General features: G+C 46.6%; 1 protein-coding gene across 1 annotated transcript in view; it reads left to right on the top strand.

The window, feature by feature from the left end:
* Positions 1 to 14,424, top strand: part of MUC16 (mucin 16, cell surface associated) — a 146,342-nt gene that overhangs the window by 97,191 nt on the left and 34,727 nt on the right. Inside the window, 11 exon segments of the mRNA XM_037728349.1 lie at positions 465 to 589; positions 822 to 889; positions 1,497 to 1,669; positions 2,003 to 2,038; positions 5,060 to 5,125; positions 6,498 to 6,619; positions 6,827 to 6,894; positions 7,499 to 7,671; positions 7,998 to 8,033; positions 12,848 to 12,972; positions 13,064 to 13,131. Of these exon segments, the coding sequence (XP_037584277.1) occupies positions 465 to 589; positions 822 to 889; positions 1,497 to 1,669; positions 2,003 to 2,038; positions 5,060 to 5,125; positions 6,498 to 6,619; positions 6,827 to 6,894; positions 7,499 to 7,671; positions 7,998 to 8,033; positions 12,848 to 12,972; positions 13,064 to 13,131 (1,060 nt within the window).

Genomic DNA, 14,424 nt, shown 5'->3' on the forward strand with positions numbered 1-14,424 from the left:
TGGAGGGGATGATGATGTTGGAGGGGATGATGATGATGGAGGGGATGATGATGTTGGAGGGGATGATGATGTTGGAAGGGATGATGATGATGGAGGGGTCATTATGACCGTGGTTTTTTTGGTCATAATTTTGGTGTTGATGTGGGTGGTGCTGATGCTGGTGGTGATGACAATAATAATAGTGAGGGTCACAGTGTTCATGATATTGATGATGACAATGGCGATAACAAAGGTAATGTTTAGTGTTACAGAACTCCGTATATGCACCAAAAGCTATGCCAAATACTACTATTATTTAGTAGGCTCTATTAGAAACTTCTATCATTGTAGTTAAGGGACACATGGAAACTTTTTATTTTACTCTCTCTTTAAATCCTGTTGCATATGTCTAAAAATATTCCTTTTGGAAACATATAATGTTCTCTACTTTTGAACACATTGTTTCTTTACCACCTCCACTACAGCTGCCAGCCCTCTCCTGGTGCTATTCACTCTCAACTTCACCATCACCAACCTGTGGTATGAGGAGAACATGCAGCCCCCTGGCTCCAGGAAGTTCAACACCACGGAGAGGGTCCTTCGGGGCCTGGTAAGAGCCCTGCCTGTCTCTCTCTCCCCCGTTCACCTTGTCTGGTCCCACCTTTCTCACTCATAACAGGGCATAAAACAAGATCTCACCCACCTCCTCTCAAACCCAGAGACATGAGCCTTCATCCACTGATGCCAGGCCCACCTACTGGTGCTAGCCCAATTACTACTACCCAGCCATTACCTCCTCAGCCATCCTACTCACCTCCCTCTCCTTCCCCCTTCCCCCACAGCTCAGGCCCCTGTTCAAGAGCACCAGTGTTGGCACTCTGTACTTCGGCTGCAGACTGACCTTGCTCAGGTGAGACTTCAGAATAGCCAGCCTGGCTGCCCCAATTTTTCCCAGTCTCCATGAGTTTGGCCTTTTTTTTCCTGCCCTGTCTGTGGTTATTCTTATCAAAGATGGAACTCAAGAGACAGTGGTTCCAAGACTAACCTTTCTCCCAGTATTACCGCTGCCCCCTGCCACCCACCCAAATCAATTGAGAAATTCCTCCGGATCCATCAGCAGGATTGGACTTCCACCTTGGCCATCCCTCTGAATTCCCTCTTTTCTCCCCACCTCCCTTGCCTTTAGGTGTTAAATCTGCTAACTAGGATTTCTCTCAAGACAAACATGCCTCATTCATTTAATTCCCAATTCCAGCTCTTCACCTGTCTCAAGTCTAAGCTCTCCTGTCCCCATGCCATGAGAATGCAAGAGCCATACTGCATTGTTAGAAAAATTCTTGTATCCGCAACTATGCTCACCATCCCAAGCTGGACAGTAGTCAGTGCACTCAGAGAGTCTAAGTGTGGCTTCTCATCTGTGTATCAGGCCTCTCATTTCCTCTGGCCCCTTCCTGTCTTTCACCCAGCAATCTTGGGAGTCCTCCTTTATTGTTATTCCCCTCACCTGCCTTCTCCAGGCCTGAGAAGGATGGGGAAGCCACTGGAGTGGATGCCATCTGCACCCACCAGCCTGATCCCAAAAGCCCTGGGCTGGACAGAGAGCAGCTATACTGGGAGCTGAGCCAGCTGACCCATGGCATCACTGAGCTGGGCCCCTACACCCTGGACAGGGACAGCCTCTTTGTCAACGGTGAGCAGCTGTGATGTGGTTGGAGTCTCTTCCTCCTCGCTGAGCAGCCTCTCCTCTCTGTCTTGAGGTCACACTCCCTGCCTGGCCATTGAAGGCTTGGCCACATTGTCTGCATTTGACGATTGATCTGAACTTCATGGTTTCTTCTTCATTTTGCACTGACGACCTTCATCCTCAGGACCTTCTTCCCTGATCTGAGGGTTCTGAAAGAGAATCTCCAAAGCCTGTGTTCCCTGAAACTCCTTCAGTTGCACCAGGGTAGCCCTGACCCCTTATTGGTCCCTTACCTCTCCTTTAATCCTCACCCACTCTCTTCCCTCCCTCTCTATGCAGGTTTCACCCATCGGAGCTCTGTGCCCACCACCAGCAGTGAGTATTCCACTCATGTTCCAGTGGCCCCAACCCTACGCCAATCCTGGCAGGAGCTGACCTCTTATCCTATTCCCCTATGTCCTCTTCATGAGCAAAGGAGCTAGGAGAGCACAAGTTATTCCCTTTCCCCTCTGACCCAAGTCTCTTCAGAGAGAAACCCAGCTCAAGCCCCACATCCAGCAAGATCCATAAATTCTCCTACCTGCTGGCATTTCTGCCATGAGAGGGTTTGCTGTTTTCACTAATGAGGTCCTCTTCTCAGCTCCTGGGATGTCCACAGTAGACCTCAGAACATCCAGGACTCCAGCTTCTATATCTGTTCCCTCAGGTAAGTACCAGTCAATCACATCTCGTTTAGAGCATACCTGATGAATGTCAACATCTCTGCCATTTTCACTCAAATAAAGATGAAATGTCCTAAGTGAATCTAGTGAGGATGAGTCAACCAATAAATTTTATTTAGCACCTAGTTTCTGCAGGGTTCTGGGAATAAGGCAGGAAACACAAAAGAGATAAAAATCTCTGTCTTCAGAGAGCTTATTTTATTGTGAGTGTGATGGGATTGTTGGTGGTGAGGTTGCTGGAGATAATGATAATAATGATGGTGATAAAGATGATAATTATGAAGATGGTGGTGATGATGATGGTGGTGATGGTGATTATGGGAAGAATGATACTGGTGTGGTGATGGTGGTTGTGGTAGTGATTGACAGTAGTGATGGTGTTGCTGACAATGATGGTGGTGGTGTTATAATGTTAATGACGACATGATAATGATGTTGGTGACTATAGTGCTGGTGGCGATGATGTAGATGATGCTTGTTTTGGTGATGGTGATGATGATGATGGTGGGGATGATAGGGATTAAGATGGTTATGGTTTTGGTGCTGTTGCTGGTGGTGATGACAATAATAGTGAGGGTGACAGTGTTGGTGATATTGATAAGGACAAAGGCAGTAGATAATACTTAGTATTACAGAACACTGAATATGCACCAAGACTTATGCTCAGCATCCAATGACTATTATTTAGTAGGATCTGTTAGAAACATCTATCATTATAGTTGAGGGAAACATGGAAACATTTTATTTTATTCTCTTTTTAAATCCTGTTGCATATGTTTGGAACTAAGTCTTTCGGAAACTTATAATGTTCCCTGTTTTTGAACAGATTATTTTCCACCCCCCACTACAGGTGCCGGCCCTCTCCTGGTGCCGTTCACTCTCAACTTCACCATCACCAACCTCCGGTATGAGGAGAACATGCAGCACCCTGGCTCCAGGAAGTTCAACACCACAGAGAGGGTCCTTCAGGGCTTGGTAAGAGCCTTGCCTGTCTCACTCTGTCCAGTTCACCTTGTCTTGTCCCACCTATCTCACTAATAACAGGGCATGAAACAAGATCTCACCCACCTCCCCTCAGTCCCAGAGACCCAAGGCTGCCTCCACTGATGACACGCCCACCCGCTGGTGCCAGCCTCAGTGACTAGTCCCCTGCCCCTTCCCCCTCAGCCATCCTACACACCTCCCTCTCCTTTCCCCGCAGCTCAGGCCCCTGTTCAAGAGCACCAGTGTTGGCACTCTATACTCTGGCTGCAGACTGATCTTACTCAGGTGAGAACTTAGAATAGCCAGCCTGGCTGCCCCAACTGTTCCCAGTCTCTACGAGTTTGGACTTCTTTTTTCCTGCCCTCTCTGTGTTTATTCTCACCAAAGATGGAATTCAGGAAACAGTGGCTCCAAGACTAACCTGTCTCCTGATATTACCACTGCCCCCTGCAGTCCCACCCAAGACGACGAGAGTTTCCACAGGGTCTGTCAGAAAGATTGGACTTCTGCCCTGGCCATCCCTCTGAATTCCCTCTTTTCTCCCTGACTCTCCCAAGGCTTTAGGTGTTAAATTCTCTAAGTAGGATTTCTCTCAAGACAAACATGCCTCATTCACTTGTTTAATTCCCAATTCCAGCTGTTCACCTGTCTCAAGTCTAAGCTCTCTTGTCCCCATGCCATGAGAATGCAAGAGCCACACTGCATTGTTAGAAAAATTCTTGTATCCGCAACTATGCTCACCATGCCAAGCTGGTCAGTAGTCAGTGCACTCAGAGAGTCTAAGTGTGGCTTCTCATCTGTGTATCAGGCCTCTCATTTCCTCTGGCCCCTTCCTGTCTTTCACCCAGCAATCTTGGGAGTCCTCCTTTATTGTTATTCCCCTCACCTGCCTTCTCCAGGCCTGAGAAGGATGGGGAAGCCACTGGAGTGGATGCCATCTGCACCCACCGCCCTGACTCCAAAAGCCCTGGCCTGGACCGAGAGCAGCTGTACTGGGAGCTAAGCCAGCTGACCCACGGCATCACTGAGCTGGGCCCCTATACCCTGGACAATGACAGATTCTTTGTCAATGGTGAGCAGCTGTGATGTGGTTGGAGTCTCTTCCTCCTCGCTGAGCAGCCTCTCCTCTCTGTCTTGAGGTCACGCTCTCTGCCTGGCCATTGAAGGCTTGGCCATGTTGTGTACATTTGATGATTGATCTGAACTTCATGGTTTCTTCTTCATCTTGCACTGAAGATCTGCATCCTCAGGACCTTTTTCCATGATCTGAGGGTGCTGATAGAGAACCCCCAAATCGCATGTTCCCTGAAACTCCTTCAATTGCACCAGGATAACCCTGACCCCTTCTGGCCCCCCACCTCTCCTCTAACCCTTACCCATTCCCCTCCTTCCCTCTCTATGTAGGTTTCACCCATCGAAGCTCTGTGCCTACCACCAGCAGTGAGTATTCTACTAACCTTCCAGTAGCCCCAATAATACTACAAGCAGGACAGGAGCTGACCCCCTTCCCCTATGCCCCTATATCTTCTTCATGAGGGAAGGGTCTGAGAGGGCACAAGTTATTCCCTTTCCTTCTGGCCCAGCTCCAAAAAGATACTCATCTCAAGCTCCACATGTAAAAATACTTCTATTTGCTGGCATTTCTGCCGTGTGAGAATTTGCTGCTTTAACTAACGAGGCTTCTCCTCAGCTCCTGGGACCCCCACAGTAGATCTGGGAACGTCTAAGACTTCAGCCTCGACACTTGGCCCTTCAGGTAAGTACCAGTCAATGGTACCTCTAGTAGAGTATGCATGATGAGTGTCAACATCTCTGTCCTTTTCACTCAAATAAAGATTAAAAATCATATCAAATCTACTGATTACGAGTCACCCTACAAACTTTTTTGAGCACCCACACTCTGCCAGGCCCTAGGAATAAGGCAGGGAACACAAAAGAGGTAAAAATCTCTGCCCTCAAAGAGCTTATTTTATTTTGAGGATGATGTGGGATAGTGGTGGTGATGATGTTGCTGGAGATGATTGCAATAATGATGCTGATGCTGATGACCATAATGTGATGATGATGGTGATTAGGAACATGATATTGATGATGGTAGTGGTTTTGACAGTAATGACAATATAGTGATGATGACGATGATGATAGTGGTGGTGATTATGAGAAGGATGACAGTGATGGTGGTGGTGGTGATGGTTGTGGTGGTGATTAACAATGTGATGGTGATGTTGGCAATGAGGATGATAATGATAGTGGTGGTGGCCATGGTTATGAAGGTTAAGGATGAGGTGATCATGATGTTGGTGATCATGGTACTAGTGGTGGTGATGTGGATTATGATGGTTGTGGTGGCGGTGGTGGTGATGATGGTGGTGCTGGTGGTGGTGATGATGGTGGTGTTGGTAGTGATGATGATGATGATGGTGGTGGTGGTGGTGATGCTGATGATGATGGTGATGGTGATGATAATGATGATGGTGGTGGTGGTGATTGTTATGATGGTAAGGATGAAACAATGTTGGTGATGATGCAGGTAATGATGTGGATGATGATGGTGGTGGTGGTGATGGTGGTGGTGATAGTGGTGGTGATGGTGTTGGTGGTGATGATGAAGATGGTGGTGGTGGTGATGGTGATGATAATGGTGGTATGAAGATGATGGTGGTGATGATGAAGATGGTGGTGGTGGCGATGGTTATGATGGTAAGGATGAAACAATGGTGGTGATGGTGCAGGTGATGATGTGGATGACGATGGTGATGGTGGTGGGGATGATAGGGATTATGATGATCATGGTTTTGGTCCGGATAGTGATGGTGATGGCAATAATGAAAGTGATGGCCACAGTGTTGGTGATGATAATGATGGTGGTGATAACAAAGGTAATAGGTAGTATCTAATATTATGGAACAACACTGAAGATGCACCAAAGGTTATGCTTGGCATCTAACTATTTTTATTTAGCATATTCTATGAAAAACTTTGATCATCATGGTCAAGGGAGGCATGAAAACCTTCTATTTTATCACTCTTTTTAAATCCACTTGCATATGTTTAGAAATAAGTCCATTACAAACTCTTAAATGTTCTCTACTTTTGAACATAGTGTGTATTTCCCACCTCCACTACAGCTGCCAGCCATCCCCCAATACCATTCACCCTCAACTTCACCATCACTAACCTGCGATATGAGGAGAACATGTGGCCTGGCTCCAGGAAGTTCAATGCTACAGAGAGGGTCCTTCAGGGTCTGGTGAGAGCCCTGCCCACCTCACTCTCCCCTGCCCACCTTGTCTAGTTCCACCTATGTCACCCACGCCCAGGCATGGAAGGTCTCACCTACCCCCCCCCACCCGAGACCTGCAAACCCTGCCTCCTGATTACAGCCCCTCCCACCTTACATCTTCCTCACCCCTACATCTTCAGCCATCCTACTCACCTCCCTCTTCCTCCTCCACAGCTAAGGCCCTTGTTCAAGTACACCAGTGTTGGCCCTCTGTACTCTGGCTGCAGACTGACCTTGCTCAGGTGAGAGCTGATAATAACCAGTCTGGCTGCCCCAAGTATTCCTAGGCCCAAGGAGTTTGGTCAGCTTTCTTCCTGCCCTCCCTGGGGAAGTCCTCAGCACAAGTGGAATTCAGGTGGTGGTGGCTCTGGGACCAACATGTCTCCTGATCCTACTACCTCCCCCATCAACTGAGAGGACTCGCAGGGCCCATCAGCCAGATTGGGCTTCTCCCTTGTTCATTCCTCTGAATTTCTTACTTCTCCCCACCTCCCTCTCCTTCAGGTGTTAAATTCTCTTCCAAAATTTCTCTCAAGACAAACATGCCCTGTCCACTTGCTTTCATTCCCAATTCCAGCTCTAATGTTTCTCAAGTCTGGGCTCACCTGTCCCCATGCCATGAGAATTCAATTTTATAAAATTCTTGTATTCCTGACAATATTCCTGGCAATATTCTCAGATTGCCTCGAAGTTGGTGCATTCAGAGAATCTTAGTGTGGCTTCTCACCTGTCTACTAAGATTCTCGTTTCCTCTGTCCCCTTCCTGTCCTGCCCCCCGGAATCTCAGAATGTCTCCCTGTAGGAAATCTATTTAATGTCATTCCCTTCCCACCCCCGCCACCACAGGTCTGAGAAGGATGGGGAAGCTACCAGAGTGGACGCCATCTGCACCTATCGCCCTGACCCCACAGGCCCTGGGCTGGACAGAGAGCAGCTGTATTTGGAGCTGAGCCAGCTGACCCACGGCTTCACTGAGCTGGGCCCCTACACCCTGAACAGGGACAGTCTCTATGTCAATGGTGAGCAGCTGTGATGTGGTTGGAGGTTCTACTTTGCTGGGCAGCTCTCACCCTCTGACTTGAGATCACATTCCCTGACTGGCCATTGAAGTCTTAGCTATGTTGTCTGTGTGTGATGACTGATGTCTGAACTTCAATTTCTTTTTCATCTTGGACTGAGTTCATCCTTGGTACATTCTTCCCTGATCTAAGGATGCTGATAGGGAGTCTTCAAAGGTCCCCGTTCCTTGAAACTCCTTCCATTCCACTAGGGTATTTGTGACCCCTGTTTGATCCCCCACCTCCCCTTAACCCTTATCCACTCTTCTCCCTCCCTCTCTATGCAGGTTTCACCCATCGGAGCTCTGTGCCCACCACCAGCAGTGAGTATTCAACTGATGCTCCAGTGGCCCAATTCTATGCCAAGCAGGGCAGGAACTGACCCCTCCTCCGATACCCCTATGTCCTCTTCATGGGGGAAGGAGCTGAGAGGGCACAGGTTATTTCCTTTTCCTTTCTGGCCAGCTCCAGAGAGAGACTCAGCTCAAGCCCCATATGCAGCAAGGCCTGTAGATAGTTTTATTTGCTGACCTTTCTGCCATGAGAGGTTTGGTTGCTTCCACTGAAGAGGCCTTCTCCATAGCTCTTGGGACCACAGTGGACCTGGAAAACTCTGGGGCTCCCTCCCTCCTACTGGTCCCTTGAATAAGTACCAGCGAATGGCACCTCTGTTAGAGCATGGCTGATGAATGTAAACATCTCTTCCATTATTCACCCAAATAAAGATGGAAATTCTTTGTAAATCTAGTGATGATGAACCAACCAATAAACTTTATTGAGCACTGTCCCAAGCCTTGGGGCTCTGTACCAAATCCTGGGGATATGGCAGGCATCATGAAACAATTAAAAATGTCTTCTCTCAGATAGCTTATATTTTTATGATGATATGAATGGTGATGATGCTGATGATAGTGATGATGATGGTGATTATCATGATCATGATGGCAATGGTGATGGTGGTGGTGACAATGGTGATGATGACAATAATGATGGTGATGGTGGTGACAGGAAGGGTGATGATAATGATGGTGGAGTGATAACAAAGGTAGAATAATATATGACCTTATTGGGTACTGAATATTCACCAAAGTGCTATACTCAGTGTTTAACTAGTACTATTTAACATGATTTCTAAAAAACCTTGATTTATGATGGGTAAAAGAATCATGGGAACCTTTTATTTTATCACTCGCTTTCAATCCTGTTGCATATATATATATATTTTAAATCAATTGCAAACACATTTTCTGTGCTTTGAACATTGTGTTTATTTCTGATCACCCCAATAGTGAGTAAACCAACTGGTTGGAGCAACTGTGTCTTACTCTCTTGTGCTTCCATAGTATCTACTTCAGGACCTTGTACGTGGCAGATCTACAGATTTATATCTATAGGAAATACATGGATTTTCCCAGGGAAGGAAGGAATGAAGTATGCTTTCTTATAATGTATTGAAACATTCCTCTCCTGCCCTGGTTCAACTTTAGTGCCTGCCAGAGTCTACCCTGGAAAACTATATGGTATCTGCTCCTCTCCCTCATCCATGGCAGACATCATTAATTGATTGCAGCATTCATGGCAGACATCACTAATTGATAATAGCATTCATTCTCTCTCAGTTCAAAACAACTTCAGAATGGTTACCAAAAAAGCCCATCAGTCACTACCAATTTACTTGGAGCTGACTCGGGATGATTGGAAAGAATTCAAGAGAGTTAGGTTCCTTGATGATGTGTAGTTGGCTGTTTGGTTTTCCTAGAAGGCTCAACTCAGGTTCAGCTTGGTCATGGCTGATATCCTTTCTTCCACTTGGTTGATTTGGCTGTTGATACTTGTGCATGCTTCATGAAGTTTTTGTGCTGTGTTTTTCACCTCCATCAGGTCGTTTGTGTTCCTCTCTAAACTGGTTATTCCTGTTAGTAATTCCTTTAACGTTTTATTAAGGTTCTTAGCTTCTTTGCATTGGGTTAGAACATGCTCCTTTAGCTCATTGTAGTTTTTTATTTCCCATCTTCTGAAGCCTGCTTCTGTCAATTCATCCATCTGATCCTCCATCCGGTTCTGCACCCTTGATAGAGAGATGTTGCAATCATTTTGAGGAGAAGAGGCACTCTGGCCTTTTGGGTTTTCAGCTTTTTTTTGTTGATTCTTTCTCATCTTTGTGAGTTTTAGTTTCAGTCTTTGAGGCTGCTGATCCTTGGACAGGGTTTGTGTGGGGGCCTTTTTGTTGTTGTTGATGCTGTTATTGTCACTTCTGCTTGTTTTTCTTTCAGTAGTAAGTTCCCTCTTCTGTAGGGCTGCTGCAGTTTGCTGGGAGTTCATTTCAGGCTGTATTCATCTGATTCACTCCCATGCCTGGAGACTTCACTCAGGGAGGCTTGAGAGCAGCAAAGATGGGTGTTCTTCTGGGACCCCTGACCTCGAGGGTCACCAACCTGATGTCAGTAGGATCGCTTCTATATAGGGTGCCTGACAATTCCTGTTGGAGAGTCTCACCCAGTTGGGTGGTGCAGGGAGCAGGACTCATTTAATGAAGCACTTTTTCCCTTAGTGGAGAGCGTGCGTTTCACTGGAGGGAAACCCACTCATCTGGGCTGCCTGGATTCCTCGGAACCACCAAGAGGAGAGGCTAGGTCTGCTGGTCCGCAGAGACTACAGCCACCCCTCATCCTAGAGGCTCAAGCCCAGAGAGTTGGAATTCTGTCCCTGAGCCTCTGGCTGGCATTATTGAAGATCCTGCAGGGAAGCCCTGCCCACTGAGGAAGGATGAGTCAGGATTAGGCCTGAAGAGGCACTCTGGCTGCAGACAGCCACAGCTGGTGTGTTGGGCTGTGGGGACAAGTCTTGGGACAAAGCCATGCAGCCCTCCTGGCTCCAGCAGGGGAAATGTGCAGCCTGGAGCTATAGAAATGGGTACCGCCCTTCCCCACCCAGGGAGCTTAGCCTTAGGCAGTTGTGAGTCCCAGTGCTGGCTGTTGCTCCTCCCACAAGGAGCTCAAAGGACTTAGACACTAGGCTGCCACAGCCAGTGCTGGTTGCCCCAGGGAATTCGGTAAGCTTAGGCAGATTCCACCTGTAAGAGTCTGTATGTTCTGGGGTTGGGACACTAGGCCCCAGTGCCAAGGGTTCACAAGTGGGATCCTCCAATCCATAAGTTGCACGGTTCTCTGAAAAAAAAAAGCATAGTTTCCCCAGCTGGGTAGTGGCATGGGTTTGCGAGTGGGATCTTCCAATCCGTGGGTTGCACAGTTCCGTGGATAAAGCACAGTTTCCCCAGCTGGGTAGCACGCTCACTCACCACCTCCCTTGGCTTGGGGAGGGCATCCTCCTTCCATGTGTGTCTCTCTGGTGGGCCACTGCACCACATTGCTCTTCCTTCTCTCATGGGTCACTGCCGGCCTTCTAGTCAATTTTGATGAGAGAACCTGGATACCTTGGTTGCCAGGGACGGATTCACACACTTACAGTCTTTTTCAATGGGAGCCTCTGAGTGCTGCTGCTTCTGGTCAGCCATGTTGGCCCCTTGAGTCACATCTATTATATTTTTTGATATGGCAATTCTTGCAGAAGTAAAGTGGTATCACATTGTAGTTTTGATTTGCATTTCCCTGATCATTAGTGATGTTGAGCATGTTTTCATATGTTCGTTGGCTATTTGTATGTCTTCTTTTGAGAATTGTCTATTCATATCCTTAGCTCACTTTTGGATGTGGTTGTTGTTTTCTTACTAATTTGTTTGAGTTAATTGTAGATTCTTTGTTGGATGTATAGATTGTGAAGATTTTCTCCCACTCTGTGGGTTGTTCGTTTACTCTGCTGACTATGAAGGAAAAGTCAATTTTTTTTTTTTTTGAGATGAAGTTTCACTCTTGTTGCCCAGGCTGGAGTGCAGTGGCGCATTCTTGGGCCACTGCAACCTTGGCCTCCTACCTTCAAGTGATTCTCCTGCCTCAGCCTCCTGAGTAGCTGCGATTACAGGCATGTGCCACCATGCCCAGCTAATTTTGTGTTTTTAGTAGAGACGGGGTTTCCCCATGTTGGTCAGGCTGATCTTGAACTCCCAACCTCAGGTAATCTGCCCGCCTTGGCCTCAGAAAGTGCTGGGATTATGGGCGTGAGCCACCCCGGCTGGCTAAACTCAATTTCTTCTAGGAATTTGTCTCACTCGTACATCAAAATGAGGCCTGGGTTTTTTGTTAATCCTTCACAATACTTCTCCCGCCTTTTTGTACTTATTTGTTTATATTGTGTTGTCTGCTTCTCTTTTATAGGAATGTAACTTCTTATGGGCTTTCTCTATTACACTGCATGTGAATTTTTGTTTTGTTTTTGTCCTCGGATCCATTCTCCAACATTCCTGTGCTCTGTGGGCTGGACGTCTGACCTATGAAAAGTACATTTCCCAGGATCCCATGCTAACTAACTTCTTGTTAGGTTCAGCCAATAGGAGGCATTGGTGGGACAATGGTGGGGGGGGTTTTGGAAGGGCCAGACTATTTCTTTACCCCGCCCCCCTGCTCCTCCCAACCGCAGCACCCAGACTTCACGTAGCATCTTTGGAAGAGGCTGTGTCTCCTCCATGGTCTCACCAAACTCTGTGTATCATTTCCTAGTCCTTTCTCATTTTAGCCCTATGGTAGGAGTGGATTCCTGATTTTGCTAATTGCTAATTTCTTACCTTTCCAGGTTTTGTGTGTGTTTTCTTGGTATTAAATTCCCCCTATTGAAATGGCTAACATGAATCCTATTTTCCTAATTCAAAATAGATGTGCAAATCCCTGACGGTGCTTCACGTTTAGCTGGTTCTCAATAAATATTTGTTGACTAACAGAAGGGAAGAACTAAAATCACAACCAGGGGCCTGAGCATGAGTCTGTGACATGTAACTTTGCCAATGTGGGAGAAGATTGGGGGTCACTATAGGTACCCCAAATCAGGGTTCCTGGGAGAAGAGCCAATTCCAGATATCAGGAGCCCTTGGGTAGGATTTAAATGGTGGTCCCTGACTGCTCTGCTCCAAGTACCAAGCGAGGTGAAGGCCTCTGATGGAGATAACTAGAGCCCACCTGAGTGAGGGCTGGACAGAGAGTTCTAGTGGGCTCAAAACAGATTCTCTGATCTGCCTCCCATGTTACAGCCACAAGCCCTACCCTGGTGACCTTTATCCTCAACTTCACCATCACAAACCTGCAGTACATGCCGGACATGAAGCATACAGGTTCTGCAGTGTTTAACACAACTGAGAAGGCTTTGCAGCGCATGGTGAGAGTCCTGAGATGCTCAAAGCTCACCCCTCCTCACCTCTTCAGAGCCCCTCAGCCCTCCAATTCACCTCCCTCTCCTTCCTCCCCAGCTTGGCCCTTTGTTCAAGAGCACCAATATTGGCCCACTGTACTCTGGCTGCAGACTGATCTCGCTCAGGTGAGATGCTGTAGGGTGCAAAAGCTTGGCCTTCTGAAGGTTCATTGAAAAATCAACTCACAAAAGTAAGATTATCTGGTGAAAAGGCATATGAATTGATTTCACGTGTATACACAGGAGCCTTCTAAATGAAGACCTAAAGATACATCTATTTGTACATGGCTGTCCTGTCTATGCTGTGTTGAACCTACAAATCTCCAGCATGGAGGAATGTGTAGAAATACGATTAGACAAAAAGGGTATGATCTAGTGCTGATAGACTAAGTGGGGAAACCTAGCAAAGCCTGTCTGTCTAGATTCTTCTTGGCCTGCCGAGACTGCATTCCTTCCTTCTGGGTATGGGGCAGGACCCACTTTGCAAGGGGGGTCTTATATTTTACAGTCAAACAAGACATGTCCCATAATTTCCTTATGGCCAGTTTTTACACAGAAAGGCAGAGGGGAAAGTTAGAGTCATATTTTTAAGTTTTATTGTTAACTTTAAGGAAAAGAGATTCTAGTTTCTGCTTTATTTGCTTGTTTTTCTTTGTTTGTTTGTTTGTTTGTTTGAGACAGAGTACAGTGGCACGATCTACTCTGTAGTTTAAGAAATGTGCATGCAGGCTGGGTATAGTGGCTGACACCTGTAATCCCAGCTCTTCGTGAGGCCAAGGTGGGTGGATTACCTGAGGTCAAGAGTTAGGGATCAGCTTGGCCAACATGGTGAAACCCTGTCTCTACTAAAAATACAAAATTTAGCCAGACATGGTGGCAGATATCTGTAATCCCAGCTACTCCGGAGGCTGAGGCAGGAGAATTGCTTGAACCTGGGAGGTGGAGGTTGCAGTGAACTAAACTGTTTCTGTTTTGGTTTGGTTTTTGTTTTTTTTGGAGGGGGGGGTTGTTTGTTTGTTTTTTGAGATGGAGTCTTGCTCTGTCACCCAGGCTGAAGTGCAGTGGCGTGATTTCAGCTCACTGCAACCTCTGCCACCCAGGTTCCAGGATTCTTCTGTCTCAGCCTCCCAAGTAGCTGCAGGTGTGTGCCACCATGCCCAGCTAATTTATTATTATTTATTAATAATTCAATAACTATTATTAATAACGTTATTTTATTATAGTTTTATAAATTTTATTTTATTCTTAATATTATTTATTAATAATTATTTTTGAATTATTATTATTTTTTAGACCAGACCAGGCTGGTCTCAAACTTCTAACCTCAGGTGATCCACCCATCTCAGCCTCCCAAAGTGCTGGGATTACAAGCGTGAGCCACCACACCTGGCCAGAGGTTCTAGTTTCTTTTTTTTTTTT

The sequence above is a fragment of the Cebus imitator genome, unplaced genomic scaffold (genome assembly GCF_001604975.1).
Source record: "Cebus imitator isolate Cc_AM_T3 unplaced genomic scaffold, Cebus_imitator-1.0 Scaffold263, whole genome shotgun sequence".
Taxonomy (NCBI): Eukaryota; Metazoa; Chordata; class Mammalia; order Primates; family Cebidae; genus Cebus; species Cebus imitator.